The 26,747-nt window shown below is 36.8% G+C and overlaps 1 protein-coding gene and 1 long non-coding RNA gene across 5 annotated transcripts in view; one reads left to right on the top strand and one right to left on the bottom strand.

The window, feature by feature from the left end:
* Positions 1-3,438: 3,438 nt before the first annotated feature.
* The window catches only part of LOC103138018 (contactin-associated protein-like 4), a 118,228-nt gene continuing 94,919 nt past the window's right edge, over positions 3,439-26,747 (bottom strand). Inside the window, exons 23-26 of one of the 4 annotated variants that reach the window (XR_001662096.1) lie at positions 26,421-26,639; positions 24,328-24,399; positions 20,578-20,651; positions 3,440-3,659 (exon numbers count right to left, since the gene is read on the bottom strand). Coding sequence is in view for 1 of the 4 variants with exons in the window: in XM_007552078.2 (XP_007552140.1) it covers positions 22,955-23,154; positions 24,328-24,399; positions 26,421-26,639 (491 nt within the window). In the remaining 3 variants the exon portion in view is untranslated. Of the gene's footprint in view, positions 3,660-19,100; positions 19,277-20,577; positions 20,652-22,590; positions 23,155-24,327; positions 24,400-26,420; positions 26,640-26,747 lie in introns of those variants that run through there. The other 3 variants (XR_001662095.1, XR_001662097.1, XM_007552078.2) reach the window with 3 other exon arrangements.
* On the top strand, positions 8,040-8,223 carry LOC107836232 (uncharacterized). Its single transcript, XR_001662098.1, has 2 exons — positions 8,040-8,073; positions 8,128-8,223. It is a non-coding gene; the product is annotated as an uncharacterized LOC107836232 (long non-coding RNA).

Raw genomic sequence — 26,747 nt, 5'->3', positions numbered from 1 at the left:
GCAGTAGCTTGTTTGTCAGAAAAAAAAAGTTGTTTAACTACAACAAAGTCTGACATTTAGATTTCATCAGAATATTTAATTTGACATTCCGTATGCAAGTTTCTGCAATTAGTAACACATTTTAGTGTTTTGGCCTTCAAAACTATTGTTACTCTTTGTTGTATTATAATTTTGAACTGAAATCATAACAAACAGGATAGAACATCTTCACACTTTATGTTTCTCAACGGTTCTAAAATATCACCAACTTACCAAGAGTCAAAGAGAGATTAGATCTGGCATTCAACACCCTGAGAGAAAAACATTTCATTAATCAACTGAAGGTCAGAAAAAGTCTTTGTCTTTGAGAAAATGGTGTCTATAGAACTGAAAATCGTCTTTGCCAGCTTAGAGATGTCAGTTTCCTAGTGAAAGACTAAACAGGAAAAAAAGGGAGAAACTAAAGTTTCAGCACAAGATTTCACCAAAATACAGATTTTTTTTTTGGTTGGAACAACAAATCCTTTAAGTTTCTGTGTGGTGAACTTTGAACTTTCAGGTGAACCGATGACAGAGGGGTCAGATAGGGTAAGGACAAAATATGTGGAGTTAAATTGGGGCCATAAATATTTGTTTGAAACGAAAAAAATTAAACTGAAAAAAACCCACCCTTGAATCTGAAAAGACGTTTTGAAAAAAACATTTTTTTCAGTTACAATTTTTTTTTCTGTCCTTTTAAATTTTGCCCCAAATTATCTCCATAAAAATATCTCTAAGCTACAAAGGCTGATACAAGGTCATAAACTTTCAGGAGGTTTTGTTGACTTCTTGTTGACATAAACACTTTGCACAATTATATGGTCAATGGAAACACAGCTACTGTTCCAGCAGTTTAGCAGTTTTCCAGAAGTTTCTTCCAAATTAGGAACCACGTTAAAGTACCAAATGCGAATAAAGACAAAGGAAAACAAAAATAGTTTTGGTTTTTCTTTTGCATCTTAAATCCTGTGCCCTGATTGCAGAAATTAATCTGTTTTAAGTGCAATTTTTACCCACTTATTGTAGAGTGAAGGTTTATATTTCCCAGTTAAAACAAAGCTCCGCCTAAATGATGAAGATGTAAGGAGTCATATTCATCTCCTATGGAGGTGGAGAGCCGGAGTTTATTTGTGTTTTCAAGGTTCTCAGACACCCACATGTGTATTTTAGGTTTCCTTTTCTTCTGTCAGCAAGGTGAAGGCTTACAAAGAGAAAACGGGCCGATGCAGCTTCAGTCACTCTGAGGTCTGTTCATTCATCTGCCTGCTGATAGAAACATCTCAGCTCTGACTGAAGACCTGCTATCAGCAACCTGCAGCAGCTGGAGGAGGAAAATAAGTGAAGCGGAGTCGCCGCCGAGGCGTCCCATCTGTAGCTCAGGTTTCTATTTTAGGCCCAGGGTGACTTTCTATTTTACAGTCGAGAAACCAGAGAAATCATTTCTACCAGTGAACAAATTTAAACTTTTTCTTTAGATCTATGGCCTAAACAAAACTTTCAGAACATTTTCTGCACAAAATTATTCTTAGATAATGAGATTTTAGCTGCTGCTGGCTGGACCCAACTCGTTTACACTCACATGTAAAAATGGCTGCAAACAGATGCACAATTATACAACCAGATTTTTGAAAAGCAGAAGTGGAGCCTCCTGCACAACCATCAAGGACACAAGAGTTTTCTGAATAATAAGTCAGCAACAAAACACTTGTCTTTTCCAGCAGTATACAGTGGTGAAGCAAGCTACCCAAACATGCTAGAGCTCAACTGGGGTTGCTAGGTTACGGCCGGAACTCCTCTGGGGTTGCTAGGTAACGGCTCATTTTTCAGACACCAAAAAACATTAACAGATTGCCAAAAAATGGTTGGGTGTTTTTTTATTTTTTTTTTTATTTGTGCTTTTTTAGGAGTAAGAACCCAAATGGAAGTACAAAAATGTGCAAGTAGGAATTTTGTACAATAAGGTCCCTTTTAACCACATTTATTGCTTTTTCAAATCAGTCACGATCAATAAAATTTGGCTTTTTTTTGACAAAACATAGGTACAAGAAACCCTTTAATGTCAAAATAAAAACATATTTCTACAAAATAATGAAATAAAAATAGGCAACATAGGTCAAGAATAAGAATACTGCATATATTAAATTGCAAAAAACTAAAAAATATATTTTGATGAAATTCTAACTAATATCAAACAAAAAGTGTTTTTAATCCAATAATCATAAGTTAAAAACATTAATTTGGCCTCCAAGCAACCAAATCTTTCAGAGGTTCTCTTTGGTTCTTTATGAAGATTTTTTTATCGAAATCAGTGGAAGTTTGAAACTTTTGCAGAATAATTTGACAAAACAGATCAGATTTCAACATAAATTAAGAGCCTTTTAATTTTTTTTCTGTGGTTTCACAGCAGCAAAGCTGAAATTATTATCACTGTAAATGTTTTGCTTCAGGCTATCAAAGCACCATGTAGACAGGAGTCTTAATATAGTTGTGTGAAATTATTCAGCTTATTTAAAGACACAGTCTGGGATTGTTGTGTGTGAAAGAAAGACAAAAAGCACAAAAGGTCAGAATGAGAACTCAGTTGAAGAAATGCATAAAATATAAAAACAATATATAATTCACTTGTTCTGATGCCAACTGCAAGCTGAAATGTAGTCGTTGTAGTTCAACAGCTGAGATAAATATTAGATAGGTTTATGTAATTTGAGGCTAAACATTTAAATGTTTCAAGCAGAGGTTAATCTTTAGATATTAATTTGCAAACTAAGTATCTAGCTTGCTTGCTAGATATTTGGTGTTTGGAGCTAAATATTGAGCTCCAAACATAATTAGTTAGCAAATTAAATATTTAATACCAGACTAAATATTTACTCAGCCAGCTAAAAAAAAGCTAAATATTTAATTTGAAGCTAAATATTTAACTTGCTGACTAAATATTTGCCTCCAAACTAGTTAATGAGCTAAAAAAAAAAAAAGATAACTATATATTTTGAGGCAAAATATTGGAATTTTTAGCTTAAAACTGAATATTTAGCACTGTATTGAGACTGAGACATTTTGAAAATATCGGCTAGGAATGCGACTTAATACAACATCTGTAAGTGGCACAAATTGTATTTTTGGGGATTGAAAAATATCTGAAGTGGGTCACTCAAGCTGCTGTGAAAAAGTCAGATCTGGGTCGCAATATGGAAAACAAACAAATAAATGGGACCTGGGTGTATTTGGCTGCTGTATGAAGGCAACAGGAGATAAACAACAATTGGTGAATCGGTAATTATGTTAAACCACAGATTTAACATAATCACTCTCAAAATAAATAAGCAGAGAATGTTCCATGTTTATTTTTCACTATTTTATTGCACTTCAGCAAAAAATAATGGCAGATTTATGAAAAAATATTACTTAAATAAATGAAGAGTTTCCGTGCATCCTGCTGCATCGGCGGAGTTTTTCCATCCTCCTCACTCAGAAGCCTCTGTGTTTATCCACACAGTCATCACTGCGATGAAAGGCAATCAATCCAGGACTTTTTCCAGGTGAGGTGCTTTTATTATTTCAATTTCCCAGGAGCTTCGCTTCCTCTCAGCGCCGTCCCTGTTCGGTCATTCCTGCCTGAATTGTGATTCCTTCTCATTTCTCTGCAGCAAAAACAAAAAGGCTGAACAAATGAGTCTGCACCTCCATTTGCTCTTTGTCGATAATGCTCTCACAACACCAGCCGTTTTTCCTTATTCTCTTACTATATCATTTACTTTCATATCCCGGCTTGATGTGAAAACAACACAAGGCGACATAAATCACGAGTTTGAACACTTCCCATTCATGCAGCAGTTTGTGTTGCCGTCTTCCCAGAAGGCCGTTCGGCTCGCAGCCTGTTACCGTGTCGAGCCGCTGACCACCCACTGCTCCACCCGCATACCTCGGCCAGGCCCCAGAGGCTCATGGGTAATCTGTCTTCCACCTTCTGCGAGTCGCCCCGTCTCATCGCTCGCCAAGAACACAAATCCACTCCCACTCGGCCCTAATTAGCTGTTCAGCGCACAATCAAGGCCGCAGTTACTGCGGCACGGCCAAGGCGGGTCTGGAAGAACAGGACTGGAGCTGAAATGAAGTTTCCAACCAGCCGTTGTTTTGTTGACATGCCACTTTCAATAATCTCTCAGAAATCAGCGTTTTTCTTTAATCTACATCAAATTTCCGGACAGAATGCAATCAGCGCTTTCTCATCTCCAGAGGGAGAAGATGGATGTGAGCAGATCTGCATTAATTCTCACCGACTGGGCCGATCGTTTCCCGCTAACATGTCGGCGCAGAATGCAACAATTAAGAGTGACGCCGCGGTTCGTTTCTGGAAAACGCTTTGAGAAGCTGATTTTAGGAGGAGCAACGATTGCAGATGGCAGTAATTCATTTACTATCAGCAGCTCTGAATCTCCCAGGTCATCAGGTAAAACGTTTGACGCAAACAAGGAAGTTATCAGGATTAGAAAAAATTATATAATTTGAAAAACACAATGTGCTACAGCCACAAAAAGCAAAAAATTAAACTCACTGGCTCTGCTTTTAGCATGATAACAAGTTGCAAAAGGTGGTAAATTATATGCAAACTGTGTCAAAAGTCACATTCTGTCACTTTAAAAAACGGGCAGTATTGTGTAAAATTTACTTTTTTGAACTTTACTTTATTAAATAATGTTATTCCCTCATCAAAAACATACATGGAGTGTTGCTTTGATTCCTTCCTCCAAGTTTAAGAAATCATTTAATCTCCATGGCAACCATTCAGCTGTTCAAAACGCCTGGGTGGACTTAGCTCCGCCTTCGAGGACGAAGCTCCTCCCCCAGCAGCAATTGGCAAAGACCTGGTGAAACTGTTCATTTGCTGAGCTCACTATACTTCTCAGTCACGCTGGTAAAAACGTTGTTAAAGGGTTAATGGAGGAGCCGTGTTGTGATGACTTCCTGAAGGCGGAGTTTCAGAAAGAGTTTTTAAAGAGACAGAGGCCCAATTTTAAGACGTTAAATCAGTTATTTGTGGTATGGTATAAATAAGTGCACGTATAACACACAACACTGCACCTTTAAGGTGTAAATTACTGGGTTTAAAAAGCTCAATTTAGCGACAAAGCTTTGGCTGCTTCATAATATGAAGAAAATCCGGTTACAGGAGACAACGCCTCGTCTCGAGAACGTCTCAGACAGAAATCAGTCGCCCACCCAGAAAAGACTTAACATCGGCTTTTACATCAATTCCTCCCCTGGAAAATAAAAAAAAACTACAGAGAAAGTTTCAGCTTTCTGTCTTTGAAAGCTGCAGCATGTGAAGAATCTGCTGAAAAGTTTCCGCTCTCATCTGTACAACCCAACATGAATAGTATCCTCTTCAGCAGCTCCCTTTGTAGAAAAAAATAAAAATATTCCTCCACTTCTGATCTTTCAGCCACTTTTCTGCTGTGGAGGCTCTGAGGAGTGATGAAGAGCGATGAAGAGCTCCAGAGACAGAGGCTGACAGTCAGACAGTAACAGGACCGATTCACTACAATCGGGAGGAGGATGATGCAGCCGGACGCGTTGTTGTGCAGGGTTCACTCGGCAGACATGTGGCTGAACTACTTTTCTGCCAGAGAACAAAGTCGGAGGAGTTTGATGGGAAAACTTTTTACTTTCTTGGAGGAAATGTTCTCAGTTTGGATGAGAGGAGAAAACATGAATGAATGAAAGAATTAAATGTTTTTAGACTGAAAGCAGCAAGAGTTGCCTTTACTTTCAGTATGAAGTGTTTGGAAACGTCTGCTAATGTGGGAGTGCTAAAGGTTCTTCAAGTAGTTAGATACTTAGAGTCATGCTCTTATTTTGAAGTGGGTGAAACTGTTCTGTTTGCTCCACTCATGTTGTCTCTTTTTCCCCTCAATAACTTTATTTCAAACAAAAAAAAATTTTTTATTGGTCTTAATTTCCTAATTCATTAGTTCCATGCGGAAAATTATTGTAAACGGTCGACACGCTTCCACTAATGAGCTAAAGTACTCATTTTTTTGTTTAGCTTTTTAGCTAACTTTGAAAACATTTAGCGCATTTTGCTTCCCCTAAATAAATTCTAAACTTTTATTTATATGACAGTTTATTGAAATGAAAGTTTACAAAAGTGTTGGAGTTTTGGTTATCTACTATTAAGAATTCCTCATGTTTATATTCATGCTCTTATTTTGAAGGGCAGTTCCATTTCCTCTCTTCCTGTTCTTTTTTAATTACCTAATAACTTTATTCCAAACAAACATATATAAAAAAATAAAGAATGGACGGTAGAGAACAAAATATAAACACAAATACAATGAATTAAACTGAAGTTAGCGCTTTAGCATTAGCTTCTGCTAAATATTCGGTTAGTGTAGCACATTAGCATTAGCAGAACTAATGTTTATGATTGGTGCTTTAGGTTTAGCAAAGCTAACTTTGTAGTTAGCGGTCTGCCACTGAAGTCATATTTCATAACAGTAATAAGCCTAATGTAAGATAATAAACTAAATAAGTGAGAATTTAGCATTTCCATGATTACTTCCAAAAATAATGAACATCTTTAACTACAAAGATGGTTTGTTGTACAGGTTTGAACTTACAATAAAGTATGAAATTAAGCCAGTGAGGACATTTCTTGATCCAAAGAAGCAAACAAGCTGGATGTAAAAACACTAAACATTGATTGTTTCCTTAACGTAACCAGCTCAATCTGAAGCATTTACAGAGAAACTATTTCCATGTGGCACAAGGAGTCTCAGAGTTGATCAATGTCAGATTGTTGAAGCAGCGGATGAAGAAAGCTGCTGAGTTTGGTTCAAAAAGAGGAGCCGTGTTTGATACCCAAGGTTGTTATGAACTTGAAGCACTGTGCGGTCTCTCATCTGACAGAAGCTGCTTGTGCGAACAGAGAAAAACTCGCTTTGTTGCAAATCTGACAGCTACATACTGTAAAAGAAAACAAACAAATGAAAAGAAGCCAACAAATGTGGAGATTTTGCAAAGTTCAAGCCAAAAAAGAAAAAAACAAAAACAAAAAAACAAGAGCATGGTCTTTTATCTTGAGTCTGACAGTTCTGACATTACAATAAGAATCCTGCAGAATGCTGAGTGCAGGTTTCCTCCTGACACACTTCTTCCTCCCAGAGCAACTCCATCCAGTCAGGAAATAACCGCAGGAAGTCTGAGGTCGTTTCATGTGTTGCTTGATTGTGAATTTATACAATAAAGATAAAGCTGTCATTCCGGCACCACAGGGAAGAAATACCCCAAGGCGGCAAATCTGGAGTTTTTATGCCTCTGCTGAGCAAACGGGCAGATCCCGGCGTTCAGGCAGGTGGATTATCCAGGATCTGTGAGGCTCCAACGGGTCACACTGGAGGTAAAGCTGCCGCTCCTACGGTACGTCAGGTAATTAGATCAACAAATCTCCAGGACTGAAGATAGAAATAAGGATATTCCATGGCTTTTTATTTCACTTATAACACAACATTTTTTCCATGTTATAAATGGAATAATCTACCAGAGGAACCAGTACTTTTTTTTTCATCAATATTAAGGAATGATTGACCTAAAACAAGCTTCTATTTATTGCTGTAATGTTATTCGTAAGTTACTTTTGTCTTATTTCAAGTGAACTCAGATACTTGCACTAGAAACTGGACCAACAAATTTGTTAAGGTTTTGTGTTTTTGCAGTGCAGATCAGCTTATTTCTACGGCGCCAATTCACAACAAATGTTAAGATTCAAAGTCAAATCCAGTTTCAACCCAGTTATCTATGTCAGTTATAACTGACAAGTTATTAGATAACCAATATCTTGTCAGACATATTATCTGACAAGATAATATATCTTGTCAGATATATTATTTATTGTCAGTTATCTTGTCAGCTATAACTGACAAGATAACTTGTCAGTTATCTTGTCATTTTAGTCTTTATTGACAATAAAGACAATAAATATAATGGAAAGACAATAACAAAACACTAGTCTTTTCCAGCAGCCATTGTACAGCGCATACAGCGGTAAAACCAGCTGTCTAAACGTCCTGGAACTCAACTGGGTTGCTAGGCAACAGGGCTAAGCTCAAGGGGTTGCCAAGTAACAGTGCAGTGTGACTCAACAATCTGGAAGTTTTTGAAACGGCTCATTTTCCAGACACCAAAAAACACTGACTTATTGCCAAAAAATAGCCGAGTGTTTTCTTTTTTGTTTTTGTTTTTTTTACGTGTTTTGACTGTTTTTTCGAAACAGTGGAAACTCAAATGGAAGAACAAAAACATGCAAAATATGAATTTTGCCTAATAGATCACCTTTAATATGGGGTTATTTGCCATTTTTGAAACAGATGCAGCAACATACAGAAAACTGATTCAGGAAGACGTCCATACAAACTGTTTTTTTTTTTTTTGGCCTTATCATAAATGTCTATAAAAATGTCAAAAAAAGATGATAAACTCTTGTTTCTTTGATGTAAAAACTGATCGAAGTGATTCTGATTGTTGTTTATTGTCACACTCAAGAAAAAACACGCAGGTCATTTTTCATTCGCGCTCCTTGATCCTCCGAAGCGAAACAGTCTGCAGAAAAATCACAATTTCTCCCGTATTCACCCAAATCCGTCTCTGTCCAACAGATTCCAGAGCGGCGCGGAGCGGTAATCCATCACCGCGGCTCTGACCTTGGGACACGGACAGCATCGCGGCGGCGGGGCTGAACTTTAACAGCCGCTCCGACCGGATGGGCAGGAACCCGGGAGCTGCTTTCAGGTGGAACAGTTTCACTGCGTAACTGAAACATTCAGAGGGAGTTCTGTAGTTTAAATACCAGCTCGTCTGATCGCAGGGAGGAAGCGAGAGAAACCTATGGGACAAGAGGCGAATAAAAAACAACGTCTGCGCCGGACGCAACGCTCAATCACAGTTGTTTTCCTTTCCTCTCTTTAAGTTTCAATTTGTCACTCGGTGCGGTGGAGGATTTCTCACAGGACTCTTGAATTTCAATCAGGATCTTGAGGTTCACCTTACCCGCCTTTGGCATTTCAGAGCAACTATAGAGGCTTCTAAAAGTTTTCTTACTCTTTCAACTCTGTTCTTGGACAATTTGTCATGTTGTAGCCACAAACTTTAACAAGATTCTGGAGAGATTTCAGGCAAAGCAGAGGATGAGTCTGACGACGAAAGAGACGCGGTTGCTGGACGTTAAATTGTCTTAAATGATAATAATGTTGTTTTGAAACCATTTTCTAGTAATATAATGGTAATAATAATACCAGAACACATTCCCAAATATCAATAAGCTTTAAATTATAATTAACATTTTAGCCTGGACCTGGAAGACATGTTAAATATCCAAATAAATAAATAAAACAACAGAAACAATAAATAAAATGAATTATGAAGTCTTTAAACAAAACTATCCTTCAAAATAAAGAGCTAGTCTTGACTAGACTGAAGACTTTTACTATCCAGTTTTTGGTAGTAAGAGGAAAATGATAAATCATGTAAATTAAAATTACTGAGCTCATTTTAATGAGAAGAACTAAACTAGAACTAAACTTAACTAAGGACTAATAAAAACTAAATGAACAAACAAGAAGTCACAATGAAATAAAACTAAACTATTGTATCCCTGCTTAAACAAAAAGCAGCATTTGTACTGAGCAGTTGTTAGCGCACTCATGCTAACCCGCTAATAGCAGAACTAATTTTTTTTCTTTAGTGCTTTTGCTAACTTTGAAAACATTTAGCGCTCTTAGTATTTACCCAGAAAAACTAATCCAGAGGAAGCTAAGAGTGCTAAACGCTTTCAAAGTCAGCTAAAGCACTAATTCAAAAACTGGCTCTGCTATTAGCGGGAGTGTGTCCAAAAAACCCAGACAAGTAAATTAGCATTTCACAATTTACCTGGAAATATTCATTTAGGTGAAGCTAAGTAGGCTAAAAGTTTTCAAAGTTAGCAAAAGTGCTAAGTGTAAAATTGGCTCTGCTATTAGCGTAAAAGCAGAAATGTGCCCACCGCTGTAAATATGTTGTGTTTATTACATAAAATCAAATTAAACAGGTTTACTCTGTGAGCACAGCTTGTGTTAAACATCTTTCCTGATTCAGCATTAAACACGATTCTGGTTTTGCTGCACGCTGAGTCACTTTAATTTGCACCGACTTTAATCGAAGCTGCTCTCTCACTGCGACTCTCAAACTGCAAAATAAAATAAAACTAAAAAACAGTAACACTTTTTAAACTGTAAAATCCGCCTGTTGGGGAAAATTAAACAGCATTTGGAAGTCGGCTGTGCTGCTCTCTGTAAGCAAAACAAATAAATACAGAAACCCCTATCTCAGCTTAAATAGATCTCTTTACGGATGCATTATTCATGTGCCCTTCAGCAGACATGGCTTTAAATTATAGCTGGAAAACATTTCTCTTGCCTCGTTGCGGGGTGAATATATTGCCCTTTTAAAGCATCAGCAGGCCCGGTTGACACTAATGATTCCAGCTACAGCTGACTATAACCTACTTTACGTATCCGGCGGTTCGGAGAATAAATCCAACTGTCACAACAGGGAAAGGTGAGAGGAGATTTGTGTGTTTCGGTGAACCTCGACTCATTGAAACGGTTCTCCGAGCATCACAAGGAAAACACAAGAATGTCAGAATAACTTCCTCACCGCGACTCTTACGTTCCACCGGGATAAAAATATAAATAAATATGAACTGGACAATATAGGCAGCTTACAACGGCGCATCAGGGCCATTATGAATACAAAGAGGAAAACTGAAATGTTCAGGTTGATCTCAGACATTTTCTAGATAAAACTTTGAAATTTCTGAGTTTGAAAAGTTGAAAATTTGCCAGAAAAAACTCAGAAGTTTGACGACAAATCACAGAAAATTTCTATAAAAAAACTTGGAAATTTCTTAGTCTGAAAAGTCACAAATTTGTTAGAAAAAAAATCTGCAATTTAGAGATGAATCTTAGAAAAATTCTAGGACATTTATTGAATTTCTGAAGTGGAAAATCTGATAGGAAAAATTTAGAAGTTTTGTGATTAATCTCAGGAATTATTAAAAGTTTAAATTTTCAACTTTATGTAACTTTTGAGTTTCAAATGTTGAACTTTTCACTTTTGAAAACCAGAAATTTCCAATTTAAAAAAAATTGTCTGATGGCAAATTTTCCGTTTTTATTATTTTAATTTTCAAACTGAATTTTTTTGCTTTGTTTTTTCTAGAAATTTTTTGTTTTTTTTTCTAGAAGATTTCTGAGATTATACTCAATATTTCAGAATTTTCTTCGCCCAAATGTTTGACTTTTCAAACTCAGAATTTTTCTAGAAAAAGCGTGGAAATTTCTGAAATTGATCACAAATTTTCTATGTTTCTATTAGAATCTTTTTAAATTTTGAAATTCCAATTTTTTATGTTTTTCTAGAAATTTTCTGAAAACAAAATGTTAGAAAAATGTTGTTTTTCTCAATACAAACTTTGAGAAAAACAAATGTATTGTTTTTCTCAAAGAATATAATATTTCTGATTATATTGTTTCTGATTTTTCTCTCACAAATTTTCCACTTTTCAAATTATGAAATTTCCTAGTTTTTTTTCTAGAAAATTCCAGAGATCAGTCTCAGAAATCCAGATTTTTTTTTGGCAGAAATGTACTCCTCCTGTTTTTATTTTTTTTATCTACATTTTCCCTGGTGTAGCAGCCTGTGCTCACATCAGTTATTTTCCGTCAGCTCAGTGAATCCTGACAATGAGATGGAGCTGAAACACGAAGCTCAGGATGTACGACGGTAATTTGGAGGAGAATAAAGAAAGAAAAAGAAAGAAAAGGCCTCAGCTGGGCAGAAAATAGCTCCCCATTTCCCTCTGAGAGATAACGAATAAAGAGCTTCTGTAAATGTCAGTTTGTGGGCGAGGGTAATGGCAGGTGTGCCACAGGGCAAATGAGAGTGTTTAGCTGGAAAAAGCTTCATGATATTTACAGTAATGGGACAGTTTGGCTGATACCTGGAGGGAAATGGAGGCGTCCCACTGGGATAATTATGTGGGTATGTGTCAGTCTCATAAAGAGTCGGTGCGTTGCATGTCACCTCCCGCTCCAACTCGTTTAGAGAAAACATGGAGAAGCTGGCGTCTGGGCAGGTGAGGAGATTTATTCAGGTTGCATCAAATTGTGATAAGATTTAAAATATACAGGAAATCTGGGATTTTTATGGCTACGGTTTGAGCTGGAAAGGTGTTATACTGCTGCTGGCTTCAAAAAGGAACAAATCCTCAAATGCACCAAAATAAAAAACAATTATACAGCAGCCTTCCTATTCATGAGCACCTCTGGTAAAGATGTATAAACCTTAAAACATTAATCTTCCATTGCAGGAGGCTCCCAAAGGGGAAAATGATAAACTCAGGAAAAAACATAATATTTTCAGTTGTTTTAAATCTCAGGTGCAACAACTGAAAATTTTAGGAACAAATAATTTACTTTTCCTGTGTAGAAACAGTTAATCTGTAATGTTCTATTGCAGCTGGATGGCCGATAAAAATAAAAACAAATATAAACCAAATCTGAATTTCTTGCTTTCTTTCATAAAAACAAAGTGACAAATTATAAAAAATATTTTCAAAAACTGGCTTTTATTTCAGTCGCCCCTTCGGTGAGTTGTAAGATGGAGTAATATTGATTAATTATGAGACTACTGTCATAATATTAGCAGGATAATGAAGAAGAAAAAGTTGTTTTAATGAGAAAACAGCTTGAAAAATTTGTCGTTTTTGGGAGTTCACATAAAATAATTACTTCATTCTCCTCATATTATGACTTTATTTTGATTTTATTGCCATATTACATTTTTCTTGTGACATTATGACTATTTTTGTAAAAAAAAAAAGAAAAAAAAGAGAAAAATCTTAGTTTGACACTAACATTTAGTTGCAGTTGTTCTGAATTCAAAACCCAAATAAACAGAAGCTGTAAGCTTGTGAAACAAGATGGCCGCCCTGTCGCTGACATCACTCTGAAATATGGAAACCCAAAGAGCTCATTGGTGAAAAAAACAAACTGGTTTTCCAAAAATTAAATCTTCAAAAACCAAAAATTCTGTCAATAAAATCTATCCAGTTCTCCATTCTGGTTGCTAATTTATGTATTTCTATACGACATTATAGAAATAGGCCATTCAAGCAGACAGTGTTTCCAGCTCTTTAGGACAGAAAGTTGGGATAACGCTGGCGGTCTGTAAATCCACAGTTGGCCGTTCGAGGCTGCAGGCAGCTGTGTGAGAAACCACCCTGCTACCCTGATCGATATTTACCCCCCTGGGCTTCAGAAACTGGACCAACAGCCTGAAATCCAACCAGAAACCGTATCGCTGAAGGAAGAAACCACACAGCAGCTCCGCTCAATTACTCCATCAGGTTCTCAGAGTAAAAGCTCAGACAGAAAGTCAGTGGACTCGTCTTCAGTGGTCAAATCAGAGCTCGCCTATAATATCGGTTTCTATCACCAAATGGTGAAATAAAATATCTGTGTTGATACTGTGATGTTTATGGTATGCCTATATCATAAACTCTTCTTTGTTGTAAAAACGAAGGTAGCTTTAGTTAGCCTGACTCCATCTAGATGTTTGTTCTGCTCAAAGTTTTCAGTTCTGCTAACTCAAAAGTTGAATTTGAATCCAGAGCAGTCAGATTCATCTCTTTTTTTATGGAAATTAAGTTATGTTAAGTTATGTTAAAGTTAGTCCTAATTTACAGTAAAGTAAATTAGGACTTTAGGATTTATTTTAAAAAATTAATTTAAGGAAAGCCAAGTGTGTTAAAAGTTTTCAAAGTTAGCTAGGGCGCTAATCCAAAAACTAGCTCTGCTATTAGCGTATTAGCAGAAGTGTGCCCATCACTGATTATTTGTTGTCTAGGCTTCAAAGCATAAATGGTGAGCTGAATGTGGAAATAAACTCAAAGTTTTATGGGTTAGAAAATAACTTCAAAGCTGGGAAATTAAAGACTTTAAAAAGTTTTCTGGTGCAAGAAGACAAGCATTTTCCTGGTGTTGACAGTATCTGCTTTCTGCAGATACAAGCTGTTTCCAGCAACTAAAGGAGAGGATGACGAGTGCAATTTGCAATCGCACCAAACAAAATGATATAAAACATCTTGCCAGGGTTTTGGGTCATTTTAAAATTACCCAAGACGAAGACACATAAAAAAGTCAACCCTTTCTACTTTGCTGGGTCAACTTCACCTCTCTCTCTTTGGAAATTGTTGCTGCTGTATTGGAGGAAATGAAAATAACCCAAACAGACTCGCGGATTGAAGGACGAAGATAAGTAAATAAAACTGTGTTTGCTTACAACAGATTCAAAGAGTTGCGATGGCAGCTTGTCCAAACATCCAAATCCCAGGATCCTGCAGGAAACAGGCCCGACAAACAACAACGGCAGGCTGTCACAGAACAAAGGAGCCTGGCTGTATTTATAGCCAGTGGGAAGACGACAAACGCCTTGCAGGTGTGCAGCGATAATCTAAAAATGAGCTGGTGAGAAGAGTCCAAAATGTTATTTTTCTCTGAGGTAAAGATGGATTTGTTCCCTAAGGAGGTGCATCATTATCTGCAATAAGGATCCAAACTGGAGCAAAGATTATTAATTCTCTGCCTCCAACTTAGTCACTTACTGCAAAACTGAAGCTCAGATATTCGAAAGGTAATCTGCAAATTTTGAGTGAACTTTTAAAATTCTGCACATAGAAAATGCAAATTGGTTTTTCCATCTACTGGTTTGGAGCGAATCAACCAGACTAAAGCATATCTTCACCTGATGTTGATGCTACGCTACGGCTGTAGCAAACAGGAAGTAGCATGGAGTTCTGTGGCTCATGAATGAGTCAAATCACCACTGCTGGTTTCTTTTTGAGTAGATATTAATGTTATAACATGATCAAAGTGTAAATTTCCATAAATTCTGTCTCTAAATGTCATACAGGAAACATTCGTCTGGTTCTTTCATCTTTACTCGTATGTTCTGCTTCTGGTCTTTCCACCTCCTGGCATTTGGGTCATTTTCCTGCCGTAAATCTCTGCGTTGTTCGCCTCCACGCCTGGACAGCCATGTAAACAGCAGCCCTGCACTGTAATTACCACCACATCCAGCTGTATTAGTGTCTGCTCAGGTAATGGAGAGGTGAGGATGGGTTCACAGAGACGGATCTGCATGGTAATGAGGGAAGCTGAAGCAGAAAAGGCGGGGCTGCTGTAATTAAAAGGCCATCCTGTCATACAGGAAGATGCAAGCAGCTGGGTTGTTGCTCATGCACGGCAGCCAGAAACATCACTGGTGTAATTTCAATTAAACACCATTGAATGGATGAACAGCCAGTCATCTGAATAGCTATAAGTGGCTTGTTTGGCCCAGGAAAAGATTTCGTCAATCAGCAGTTACTCCCAAAGCTCCGGAGCTGCAATTAACGTGCTGCAGCTGATTCACATGTGATCTTTCTCACACTCAGAAGGATCTGGGCGGCCTATTTAAAACACCTATTATTGATTATTGAACAGATCAGGACAGGACTAAACATGTTCATTACATTTTTTGCATAAAATAATTCTTATTTTCAGTGGTTTTATGGAGTCTTGCTACTTTAAATCCAGGCAAGCTGCAAACAGATGCGCAATTATATGACCACACATCTTTGAAAAGCAGAAGTGGAGCCTCCTGCACATCCAACAAGAATACAGAAAGCAGTTTCTGGATGTTAAGTCAACAACAAGACACTTTGTCTTTTCCAGCAGCCATTATGGGTGTGTTGTAGATGTTATAGAGAAGAGGGATTTGAACAGTGATGGTCTCTGGTTTGGGTAGCTGACAGCTATGGGAAATCGTCCCTAATTCATCAAACCTACGCTGCTAGATTAACAACCAGTTTGAGAGTAACTGGGAATTCACACAAGCCCTATTTAGTCCACTTTAGTCCAACTCTAGTTGGTTTGCCTAGAAAGTTGGGTTCATTTGGTTTGAATGTATATGTGAACGCCAAGTGGACCGGAGACTGCTCCAAAAGCAGGAAGCGAACTGTAACGCAAGGCATTCTGGGTAAATATAACCAAAACAAACTAATGTTAGCCTTGTGCTAGCATTAGAAATGACTCGAGATCTTTAGCAAAAGACAAAAGAGAAATTCTACAACCGCTAAAATCTGACGCTACTCCACTTTTTGTTTTGATTTGTGAAGAAAAAAGCGCACTCAGTGTCTTCTTCAGAGATTTTCATGTTTTTTTCTCCCCTAGTTTCTGGTGTAGTGCCCCCACAGGTGAGGAGGGGAACAGATTTTCCAAAAGGTTTGGTTTGTTTGACACATCAGCATCTTAAAATGTAACAAATGTTGCAGCTTTGGTTCCAAATTGACTGAATCCACTGAACTATCAGGTGTGAAATCAGCCTGAGAATGACCAACTCTATCAACTAGAGATTGAAGAATAATGGTAAGAAAAAGTGCAATTTGATTTAGTGATAGACATAAATCATCTTTATACAGGATAAATGCTACTTTTAAACACAGAAATAAAGAACACAATGTCATATATGTATATGTAGAACATGGTGCAGAGTTTGCAGAATGTCAGAGGAACAAAGACGCACCAATAAAGTCTCTTCATGAACCAATGAAACATAAAACTCTGTGCCATGTTTCAGCTGCAGATGAAACATCAGCATTTTCTGTTTGCTGCACTCAACACAAATGAGTTCAGAAATCTGAGTGTATCTGATCATAATGATATTCCCACATATGCTTAAGATGCCAGTTATCGTCCTCGCATCTGGGCTCTGATCTCATCCAGTAAGATTTAGATAAACTGAGTGGGGATTAGTGAATCATCTCGTATCCTCCGGCGCCTGAACATTAAAACAGGCAGAGAGGATAAGTGGCTCTTCACAGAGAATCACTCCGACACCCACTGCTCCTCAACGCGGCGCGCATCTACATATTTCCTCTCATCTCTGGGATGTTAACAGCCGTCAGAAATGTCAGCACCGAAGGATGCGCTTCCTCCCACGGTACGACTGGAAGGAGCACATACTGTAAATGTGAACGTATGTAAATGGGGATCAGACTTAAACGAGTATCAGGCTCATTTAATTAAGTAAACTAAAGAGCTCATTGGTTCAACTGTTTTACCTTGAACTTTATTCTACGTCTTGTGGTTTTCGTCTGCGGAGGCTAAATAGCTGCTATCAATGCAAAAGGTGAAACTTTGATGGAAAAAAACTTACAATTTCGACAGTGGAATATCTTATCTTTTTGTTTTCTTCAATGGTTTCCAAATAAAGAGCTTTTTAGCGATATTTTGTCACTCAAATTCGTATGTGAGTGAACGCTGACCAGCAAATACGTTTGGAAATACAGTAGATTACAATATTTTATAGATTACAAACTCATTTTCATGAATGCTGTCAAAGGTTGAGCCAGAATGTGCTGATAAAACTCATTAAATTGTTGAAATATTAATCAAAAATTCCATCTGAATTTGATAAGTACTACTTAAAACTAAGTAATATTAAATCATATTTTCAGATTGATCAGTCTCTCCAGGATTTGTGATTATTTTTGTAGTAAAAAAATCACAGATTTTGTGATGCTAATTTAGAAATATTTGCAAGAAATTTTGCCATATTTTTGCTTACATATGGCAGTAAATGTCACTTTTTGTTATTCTTCATAACAATCAGGAGCTGTGTTTCGATTGACCATATAACTGTGCAATTTGACATTTTGGAAATAAATTCACTTAATGGAAACACGTCAATTGGTTTTATGATTGAATCAAAATTGGTTTATTTTGCTAAATTGCAGTGGGAAAACTTTTTTCACATCACAAGAGTCGAAAGATCAAAAACCAGATGTTACTACTGGCAGAAACTACAAAGAAGACGACAGGAAGTAGCTTGAGGTTCAGAGAGTAGCATGTTTTTTTTTTAACGACTTACCGCCTGAGCAAATTTCATCTTTGTGATTTTAATTGCATTTTTTATTTAGTGGAAATGTACATTAGCAGGGTATTGACAAAACTTCGCGGACATTTGAAACAGAAACTGTTACAGAGTATAACTTGACATCTAGTAAGGCTGAGGCAGTAGAAGAAACACTGCCACCTGCAGGTGGGAGTTAGCATCACTTCGATGCAATAGTGTGGCGTTTTATTGATTTTGCGTAAATTTTTTCTGATGTAATTTGACAGTAAACAGATAAAATCTGTGTTTGTTTGATAAGATAATGTTTAAGAACAACTGTTATCTTTTATGAGTCTAAAGGGACACATAAAAGGTTATGGCGGGCCAGATTTGGCCCTCAAACCTTGAGTTTGACACACATGATAAATCTTTGGTGGAACTGACAGAGACAGTAAAATATTCTCTTCTTTAAAGATCAAACTGAAAAATACAACAAATCATACCAAATCTGCAGTGATAAAAACTCAAACTGAGACATGAATTATTCACTTTGTGGATTTACCAACTTTTGTCATTAGAGTGTGATTCTCAGCTGGTGGAGTTAAGTCACATTTCCTCATTTTGCATCACGTTTTTTTTTTTTCCTTTTTGTACCATGATTGCTTCAGAAAGCCTTTCAGGCCATCTTCCTGTCTCATTTCATCACAAGAGCAAACAAACCACCTGTCAAGATCGAAGTAGATTAGGGGTTCAGAAGCACATTAACCAGCTCTGCATGCAGTCAACTGTCAGTGTTAAAAGCTTTGCTCTTCAGAGCCATTAGCAAGCCTGAATGTGAAGCTCCCTGCAGGCGCGGAGGGGAAGAAAATCACAACAGAACGAACATCCTGTGCAAGGCGTTCCTAAAGAGCTAAAAAAAGAAAAAAAACTAAGTAAAAAAAAAAAAGAGAAACAAACCCTTAGTTATAAAAAAATATCTCCCCAAAAGCCGGAGAAAAGCGGACCCTCAAAACAGATGTGTGTTTTGCTCATTTGCATGATTGGGGAGAGAAGGACTTTGAAGATGCCTTTTGATAACTGAAAAAAAAAAAAAGCAGCGCAGCAGCAAAAAGTCGCTGGAAGAAAATCACACATGAAAATGTTTAATTCATGTGCCGACTTCAGTTAGAAGAACTATCTAATGTGTTGGTATTTTATGGAGATTTTCTGGCTGAACGCTCCTTAAAAATGTTTTTTCTTTAAAGATCTCTTCCTCCTCCAGGCCCACTGCTCTTGATCTCACTACTGTTTGTATAAAAAACATGAAGTAAAGATATTTTTAAAAAGTTTCCAAGGGAAAAAAAACTAAAACATTTTATTGATATGAACGTGAAAGATGCTGTGATTCATTCATGTTTCAGATCTCACTATCTTCTGCATAAAATGGCAGATTTGGTAAACAAGGACGACTTACCAGAGTAGAAATAATTAAAAGCCACAGAAGTTTGTTTTTTATGTGGAAAGTGCTAATTTAGTCCAGAAATAATACACTATATCTCCTAATGGAGAAGGTTTTCCCCAACAAAATGGTCTCATTGCTAAGCTAGTGCTAGCTTAAGCTGCAATCTGAAAAGTATTTTCTCTCTTTAATCAAACAAATATCATTATTAATCTAGATTTATCTAGATTAATAATGATATTAATCTAGATAATGATATTATTAATCTAGATAATGATATTAATCATGTTTTATACTCTGAACATCTGAGTATAAAACATGGATCTAATTTTGTTATATTAACGGCATATTCCACATATAACTAAACGAAGCTATGCTAAAGGGATCCACAATTAGCGATAGCAACAGCCTTTATCTGAAAACATTTATTTCAGATGTAAAAACCATACAGTAAAAATGCAGTAGGCTGTTTAGTTTTTATAAATGTAAATACAATTTTATATTGTTTATGCTGCAATGCATTCTGGGTAGATGACGTATGCTAGGTGCTACAGAACTAGCTTCATCCAACCAGAACAGTAATTATTGCCCAATAAAAGTAATAAAACTTGATTTAGAGCGCGTTCAAAAAGAAAGCAAGAGGAAATGAAGAAGACAATGATCAAATTGAGAAAGAAAAGATATTTGGCCGAAAAATCTGGTGTTTGTGCTGCTTGGAAATGCTAACATAGAAGGAGATTGTTGTTTGCTGCAACTAGCTTCAGTTTTTAACTCAAGCTGTTTACAGTAAAAATCAAAACATTTCCTCAAATATATTAAAATGGTGTATTAAAAATAGAAAGATGTTTCATGGTGCCTGTAAAACATCCATTTATTATCTTCCTCTTTGTTTTGATTTTGTGTTTGCTGCTTCTAATGCTGTTAGCTCCTGATAATGCTGTTAGCTACAGCTAATATAGTAAACAGTAGATCACAACATAAAATTACAACATATTTAGGCCAAAATGTTCAAGTAGCCGTGGATCCCTTTAAAGCTGATTCAGCAAAGTGGTAAAAAGTTTTTGCCCCTTTTCACAAAAATTACATTTTGCGTGTTAAAATATCCGTAACTGTTAAAAATTTTGAATCTGTTCCCTTTATTTCTTATCTACCTGAGTTTCTGCACCTTGGATCCTGCTCATCTGGGTCACGCTCAACTCCATGCACTACTTTCTGTTTTTAATATCTGGAAAAGAACGAGGAAGTGCATCCATTAGTGATCTGAAAGGTCAAAACACAACAGGTGTGGCAACAAGTAGCAACCAAATTACTACCTTCAGTTTACTTTGACATCAAAACAAAAAAATATGGAGACGAATGTAACTGCATTGTGATTGGCTCACACATCTACAGGTTAAGGTTAAAGGTGAACTAAATGTTTGAGCACCTGAATCACAACAGATCACAACTTCAATTTTTTGTTAAATTAGTTAAAAAATAAATGGGGATTCTTTAACATTTTGGGGCTAAAATCCAACATGTAATCAACATTTCCTCTTGTTTTCTATTACAGGAATTAGCATTAGCGTCTTGCTAATGATATTTAGCGTTTTAAATGTTTTCTTTCTTGGATATAATTTGGAAAATAATTAGTGAAATTGTGATCTGCACAAAACAACAACAACAACAAAAAAAACAACAAATGATGGATAAAAAAGAGACACCAGACCTCCACTGATCTCCTAGCAACCTCATGAAGAGACTTTTTATTAGGTTAATGGACAGTTTTGATAATAAACATTCATTTTTTGTGCATTTTTAAAATCCTCCTTTGGCCTCATAAAAAGAAAGGGAAATATTTCTGTAATTTGAAATGTTGCCTAAAGAAACATGTTTGTTTGAACTTTTGCTCAGATTTTTTAGGACAGGTGATTCATGAAGTACTTTAAATCTTAAAGATATAGTTTGATAGCTGAAGTGGGGTTGCTGAGTTAGTAATGAGCAGTAAGTATCCTACCTGCAGTCAGCCGCCACAATGTTAAACTCTCATGAGCTAGTAATGTTAGCAGCTATTTGGAACCAAGCTAACGGCTACTCAGAGGGAAGCTAAGAGCTACATCGATTCAAGCTAACGGCTACTCTCAGGTTAACTCAGCAGGTCTTGACGTTTAACAGAATTTTTTTTTGTTAAATTCTGTTTAACAACATATTTTTCCCATGTTATAAGTGCAATAATCAATATTAAGGAATTATTTACTTAAAACAAGCTCCTTTATCTTGCTAAAAAGTTACTTGTTAGTTTTGTCTTATTTTAAGTGTGCTAACATATTCGCACTAGAAACTAGACAAAAAACACTTAGTAAGATTTTCTAAACTTGGATCACACTAACCGCTGGCTACTGCAGGTAAAATAGTGACTATTCGTAATTACTACACACAACCCCACATGTCCTCTTAAGATATTCAAAAAGGGTTCAAAACATTTGAAGAGTTGACATTGTCATTTCACAAAGCAGCACACACGATAAAAAGGTTTGCATTTGAGCAAACAGCAGCTCAGACGAACTCCTCAAGAACCTGGTTAAAGGTAAAAAAAATCCCTTTACATACGCAAACATTCATTTTCTTCCGACAGAAAAATGCCATGAGCACGACGGAGTATTAAGGCCACACTAAGATCAAATTTAAAAATGACATTAAAAGGATAAAATCTTAACAATTTGAGAATAAAGCTGAAATATTTTGAGAATATTGTCAAAATTATTTTTATTCTTCCACTGTGATATAAATAAGTCAAAATATAGTAAAACTTTAATAACATAAGAATAAATATATAATAACATAAGAATAAATATATAAAATTAGTTTTTTTTTATTTAAAATGTTTTCCACTGTGAGATATACAAATTATATAAGTGGAAAAATAATACAAGAATAAAGTTGAAATAAGATGAGAATAATGTCATAAAGTTCCTTTTTAAATTAAATTATTTTTGACAGTGTGACATAAGCAAATCAAATAAAGCATAATTAAATAATTTTTGGAGATTAAAGTCATAAAATTACTTTATGTAAAAAAAATGTAATATAAACAAATTATTTAATAGAAAATAATAGGAGAATAAAGTGGAAATACTTGAAGTCATATTTCAAGAATGAAGTCTTAATGTTATGACTTTATTTTGATATATTTCAGTTTTATGACTTTATTCTGTAACTGTAAATGTTTTATTTTCGTCATGTGGCCCTAAAACTCACGTCAGGAACATCACAAACACAGAAGTTAAACCAGCCCATAAAACCACCTTCCACTAATGTTCACATTTACATTTTTTATATTTACAGTTGCTTAAACAAGGATGTGAACAACTCAGCTCCATATTTACACAATATACAGTAAAGGTCAAAACTGTGTGCTGTTCCGTGTTTTTACGAGTCCATTTTTGCATCCATTAAAGAGAGTAAGTGGCTCGTAGTGCAGCGTGAAGTCCGGAGGCGCGGTTCTGTCCGCGGCCTCCTCCTGGATGAACACGGAGCGTCGGCCTCCGCTCACATGAAAAACTCCTTGGCGTTTTCACCAGAGGCGTTTTTCCGGCCCTCAGTCTGGTTGTTGTAGTGGAAATCTTGGCTCTCTTCCTGCTTGGCCGCCTTGACCTCACGACTCCGATACGTCTCTTTTCTCCTGTAGAGGAATCTGGCGGTTATGGCGAAGACGGTAACGATCACAAAGATGGCGACCGCTATGACACCTGCAGGGCAGAGAGCATTCGCAAACACAGAGACGATGTTTGGGTTGTGCAGCCCGGAAACACAGAACCGACAACGTCAGAAATCCTTCATCATTTACAGAATTTATCGATACCGGTTCCATTATCGATTAGTCGATTCAAATGAAACGGACATTTGAACATGAAACTCAACGAGCCTCGTCTGAAAATATATTCTCATTTCTGAAATATGAATGTAAATGTTAATATGAGAACACAAATAAATTAACTTTGCACCTGAAATTCAAGCATTTTCCAGGACTTCAACACCAGCACAGCTAGTTTGTAGTTATTTTTATGTTTTATGTATTTCTCATCTGTTTCTACACTTAAAAAAGTTTTTTCATACTTCAGACTTGTGACTTAAAATGATGTCTCAACAGTTTTGCATTTAAAGCAATAAAATATTTCCTTATTAATTAATTTTTTGTATTTCTTTTACTAGCTTAAATAGCTACCAATTCGATTAATCGATTGTCAGAATATCGATAGATTACTTGAGTACTAGAATAACTGATGATTTGAAGTATTTATGTGTGAAAAAAACTGCAAAAGAAGAAATCTCTGACATTTCCACAGCGCTGAAACTCCACATCATGAGTATAAATGCACTGTAATCGTTTTTGTGGTCAATTAAATTTTCAAAGAAAGAAAAGAGAGATATGTTGAGGTTGAAGAGAGGGCAGGCAATTATTCTCCAAATGCATAAAATGTAAAAATCGCCTGAACTCGGCTCATTCTCTGTGAATCCAGCAGTTGGTCTCAGCATGTCGTGGTCAAATCGTCCCTTTTTGCCCTGCAGTCTGTTTCTTCAGCTAACCGTAAGTCAGTTCGCTCATTTCTCCAAGTTTATATTAATTGGAATTCCAGAATAAGTCTGAAATCAATTTCTCTCAGTATCTTTGGTTTTACAGCCCTGAAACATTTGAAGATAACAGAGGAAAAGAAAGAAGCTTCTCCACTCAGCTCAGCTGTAATTAGTTTTGCGCTCTTTGTGTGCCGAGTGCCAAAGTCGCAAAGATTCAGTCGATTTTAAGCGACTCGAGTCGAGCGGTCATGGTTCCAACCGAGGCAGAGGAGGAGAAATGAAATGTATTTCTGATGGGATATTTCTCACTGCTGTGGGGAAAGTTTGATAGTTTACGGAGAACCTACCTCCGATTAATGCCGAGTCCGACTTCATGGCGTTCACCAGAGGCTGACCAGAACCAACAGAACCAGACTGGTCTGCAGCAGAGAGACAGTAAAGAAGAGTGACAGGAAACTAGATTTAGAGTATTTTTAATGAGAATAAGAGCAGGACAAAGACATGCCAGCAGAAGTGATGACCAGATTGTGCTAATAAAACAGCAATATAAAGGCAAACAAGGACTTAATAAAAAAAACAATCGGCTTATAAGTAACAGTAATTTTAAGTACAGTTGATCCCCACCTAGTTGCAATTAAATATTTGCAGATTTTCTTGAGGAACTTGACTTTAAATTAGTTACTTTTCTTTCCAGAGAGTACTTGATCAAACTCTAGTCCATTTTCCTACTAAGTCTGGTTCGCCTGGGGAGGTGTGAATGCAAATCAAACTCTGGTCCGCCTACAAACCTCGGTCTCGGCCTAGTTAAAGTAAACCCTGGTGCAGTTTGAATGAAAATGTGAACGCCAAGCGGACCGGAGACCACTCCAAAGTGGGGAAATGGACTACAGTGCAGGGCATTCTGGGTAAATAATAATAACAAAAAAAACTGTTAGCCTAGCGTTAGCACAGAGCGAGAAATGGCTTGTGGTATTTTCCCAAAGACAAAACAGAAATCCTATAACCACTAAAATCTGACGCTACTCCATTTTTTTGTTTACAGTTTGTGAATTAGGAATTTGCGCTCAGTGTCTTGTTCAGGGGTTTTTCTGTCATTTCCTTCAGTAGTTCTTGGTGCAGCGCCCCCACAGGCGAGGAGGGGAACAGGTTTTGACACAGCAGCAGCTGAAAATCTAACAAATGTTGCAACAATAGAACTGAATCAATCAGACTATCAGGTGGGAAAACTTCCTAAAATATTAAAACGGAAATGCATCTTATGAAGCTGAGATGTTAATTTACTGAGATCTGGAAGGTGTGAAATAACTTTGGTCTTCTGTTGTTTCCTAAACTGCTGTGTACATAGTCTACATTTCTAGATGTGTATCTGACCTGCATGTGTATTTATTGTCTGTTTATGCAGTGACTATTCTATTCTATTCTATTCTATTCTATTCTATTCTATTCTATTCTATTCTAAGATGGTTTCCAGTGTGTGTACTAATGCCAAAAATTGTTGATCATGATTGATTTGTAAAAGCAGATAAAGCACCCAGTGGTTGTAAATATGTTTTATAGTTACTGTATTTAAGTTTACATGTATAATTTTAATCCTGTGCCGATTAAAGAACGTCCTAAATACATTCAAGTGCGTCTAGATAAAAATCATTCCAAGCCTGAAAATCTCAAACCTTTTGGGATCAGAGCAGAAAAATCTCCAAGAAGACGATGAAAATGTTGTCTAAGAAACATTTGTTTTGTAAATATTAATGTATAGCCCATCTGTTGATAACTTAAACACCATCTGTGAATCAAGAGAGCATAAGGCTGGGCAATTATTTCCAGAACAAGGAGAAAGGGCCTGTGCTTGTTTTTGAATCATATCTGCAGCTGCAGCCTGAGGATAAAAACTCTCCACTGAGCTCCGACCGAGGCCCATCTGCTGGTCAATAGAACCCTGGCCCAAATACGCTTTTTTATGCACAGATCGATCCGTCATCTAGGATTATTTTTAACAAACAGAAAGAAAACTATTTAAATGCAGGCAGTTGAGAAAATGAAACACTCTGAACATTAAAGTACATTAAATCAGGCAGGGGGAATCTAATTTATCTTTCTCTGGTTTAACTGGTTTCAACCAGAAAACCTTTCATGTTGCTTGTATGAAACGTAAACGGGTCACAATCCAACTTTCTATTGTTTCTCAAAGCAGATAAGAGATTTTAAGACACACTTTCCTGACAGAAAATGGTGTGGTCACTTATTAGGACACAGAAAAAGACAGAGTGAGAGATTTAACTTTAATGTCAGATTCTCACTGCAGTAAAAGTTGAAGAAACTCACAAAAGTAAATTTCCTGAGTTCCTTCTCACTCGGCAAAATAAAAGTTTCTCTGTTCAAAATGTTTGTTTTTCCTCGATCATATATTAATTGTTTATAACACAGCTGAAGTCAACTTTACCTGACAGGTGGTGCGTGTTCTCAGCTGAGTAGGGATTGGCTGAAGCTGACGAGCCGCAGTTGGACCGGACCAAAGGTCCGAGGACGACGACTGGGCTGGTGTCCGGGTGGAGCAGAGCCGCTTTCAGAGGGCTGATGGAGTTATACCGAACCACAGAAAGACAGCCGGCGAAGCCGAGCGCGCTGAGCCGAGCCAGGTCCGGATCCAAGGAGTCCGAATCTGAGAAACAATCAATCAATCAAGTTTATTTGGTAACACTTTATTTGAAGGGGGTTGAATAAGACTGTCATAAACATGACATAACACCCGTCATAAACATGACATAAC

This window comes from Poecilia formosa, unplaced genomic scaffold (genome assembly GCF_000485575.1).
Source record: "Poecilia formosa unplaced genomic scaffold, Poecilia_formosa-5.1.2 Scaffold45, whole genome shotgun sequence".
NCBI classification, from domain to species: Eukaryota; Metazoa; Chordata; class Actinopteri; order Cyprinodontiformes; family Poeciliidae; genus Poecilia; species Poecilia formosa.
Note: the sequence above shows the minus strand (reverse complement) of the source record. Positions and strands in the feature narration are given on the sequence as shown.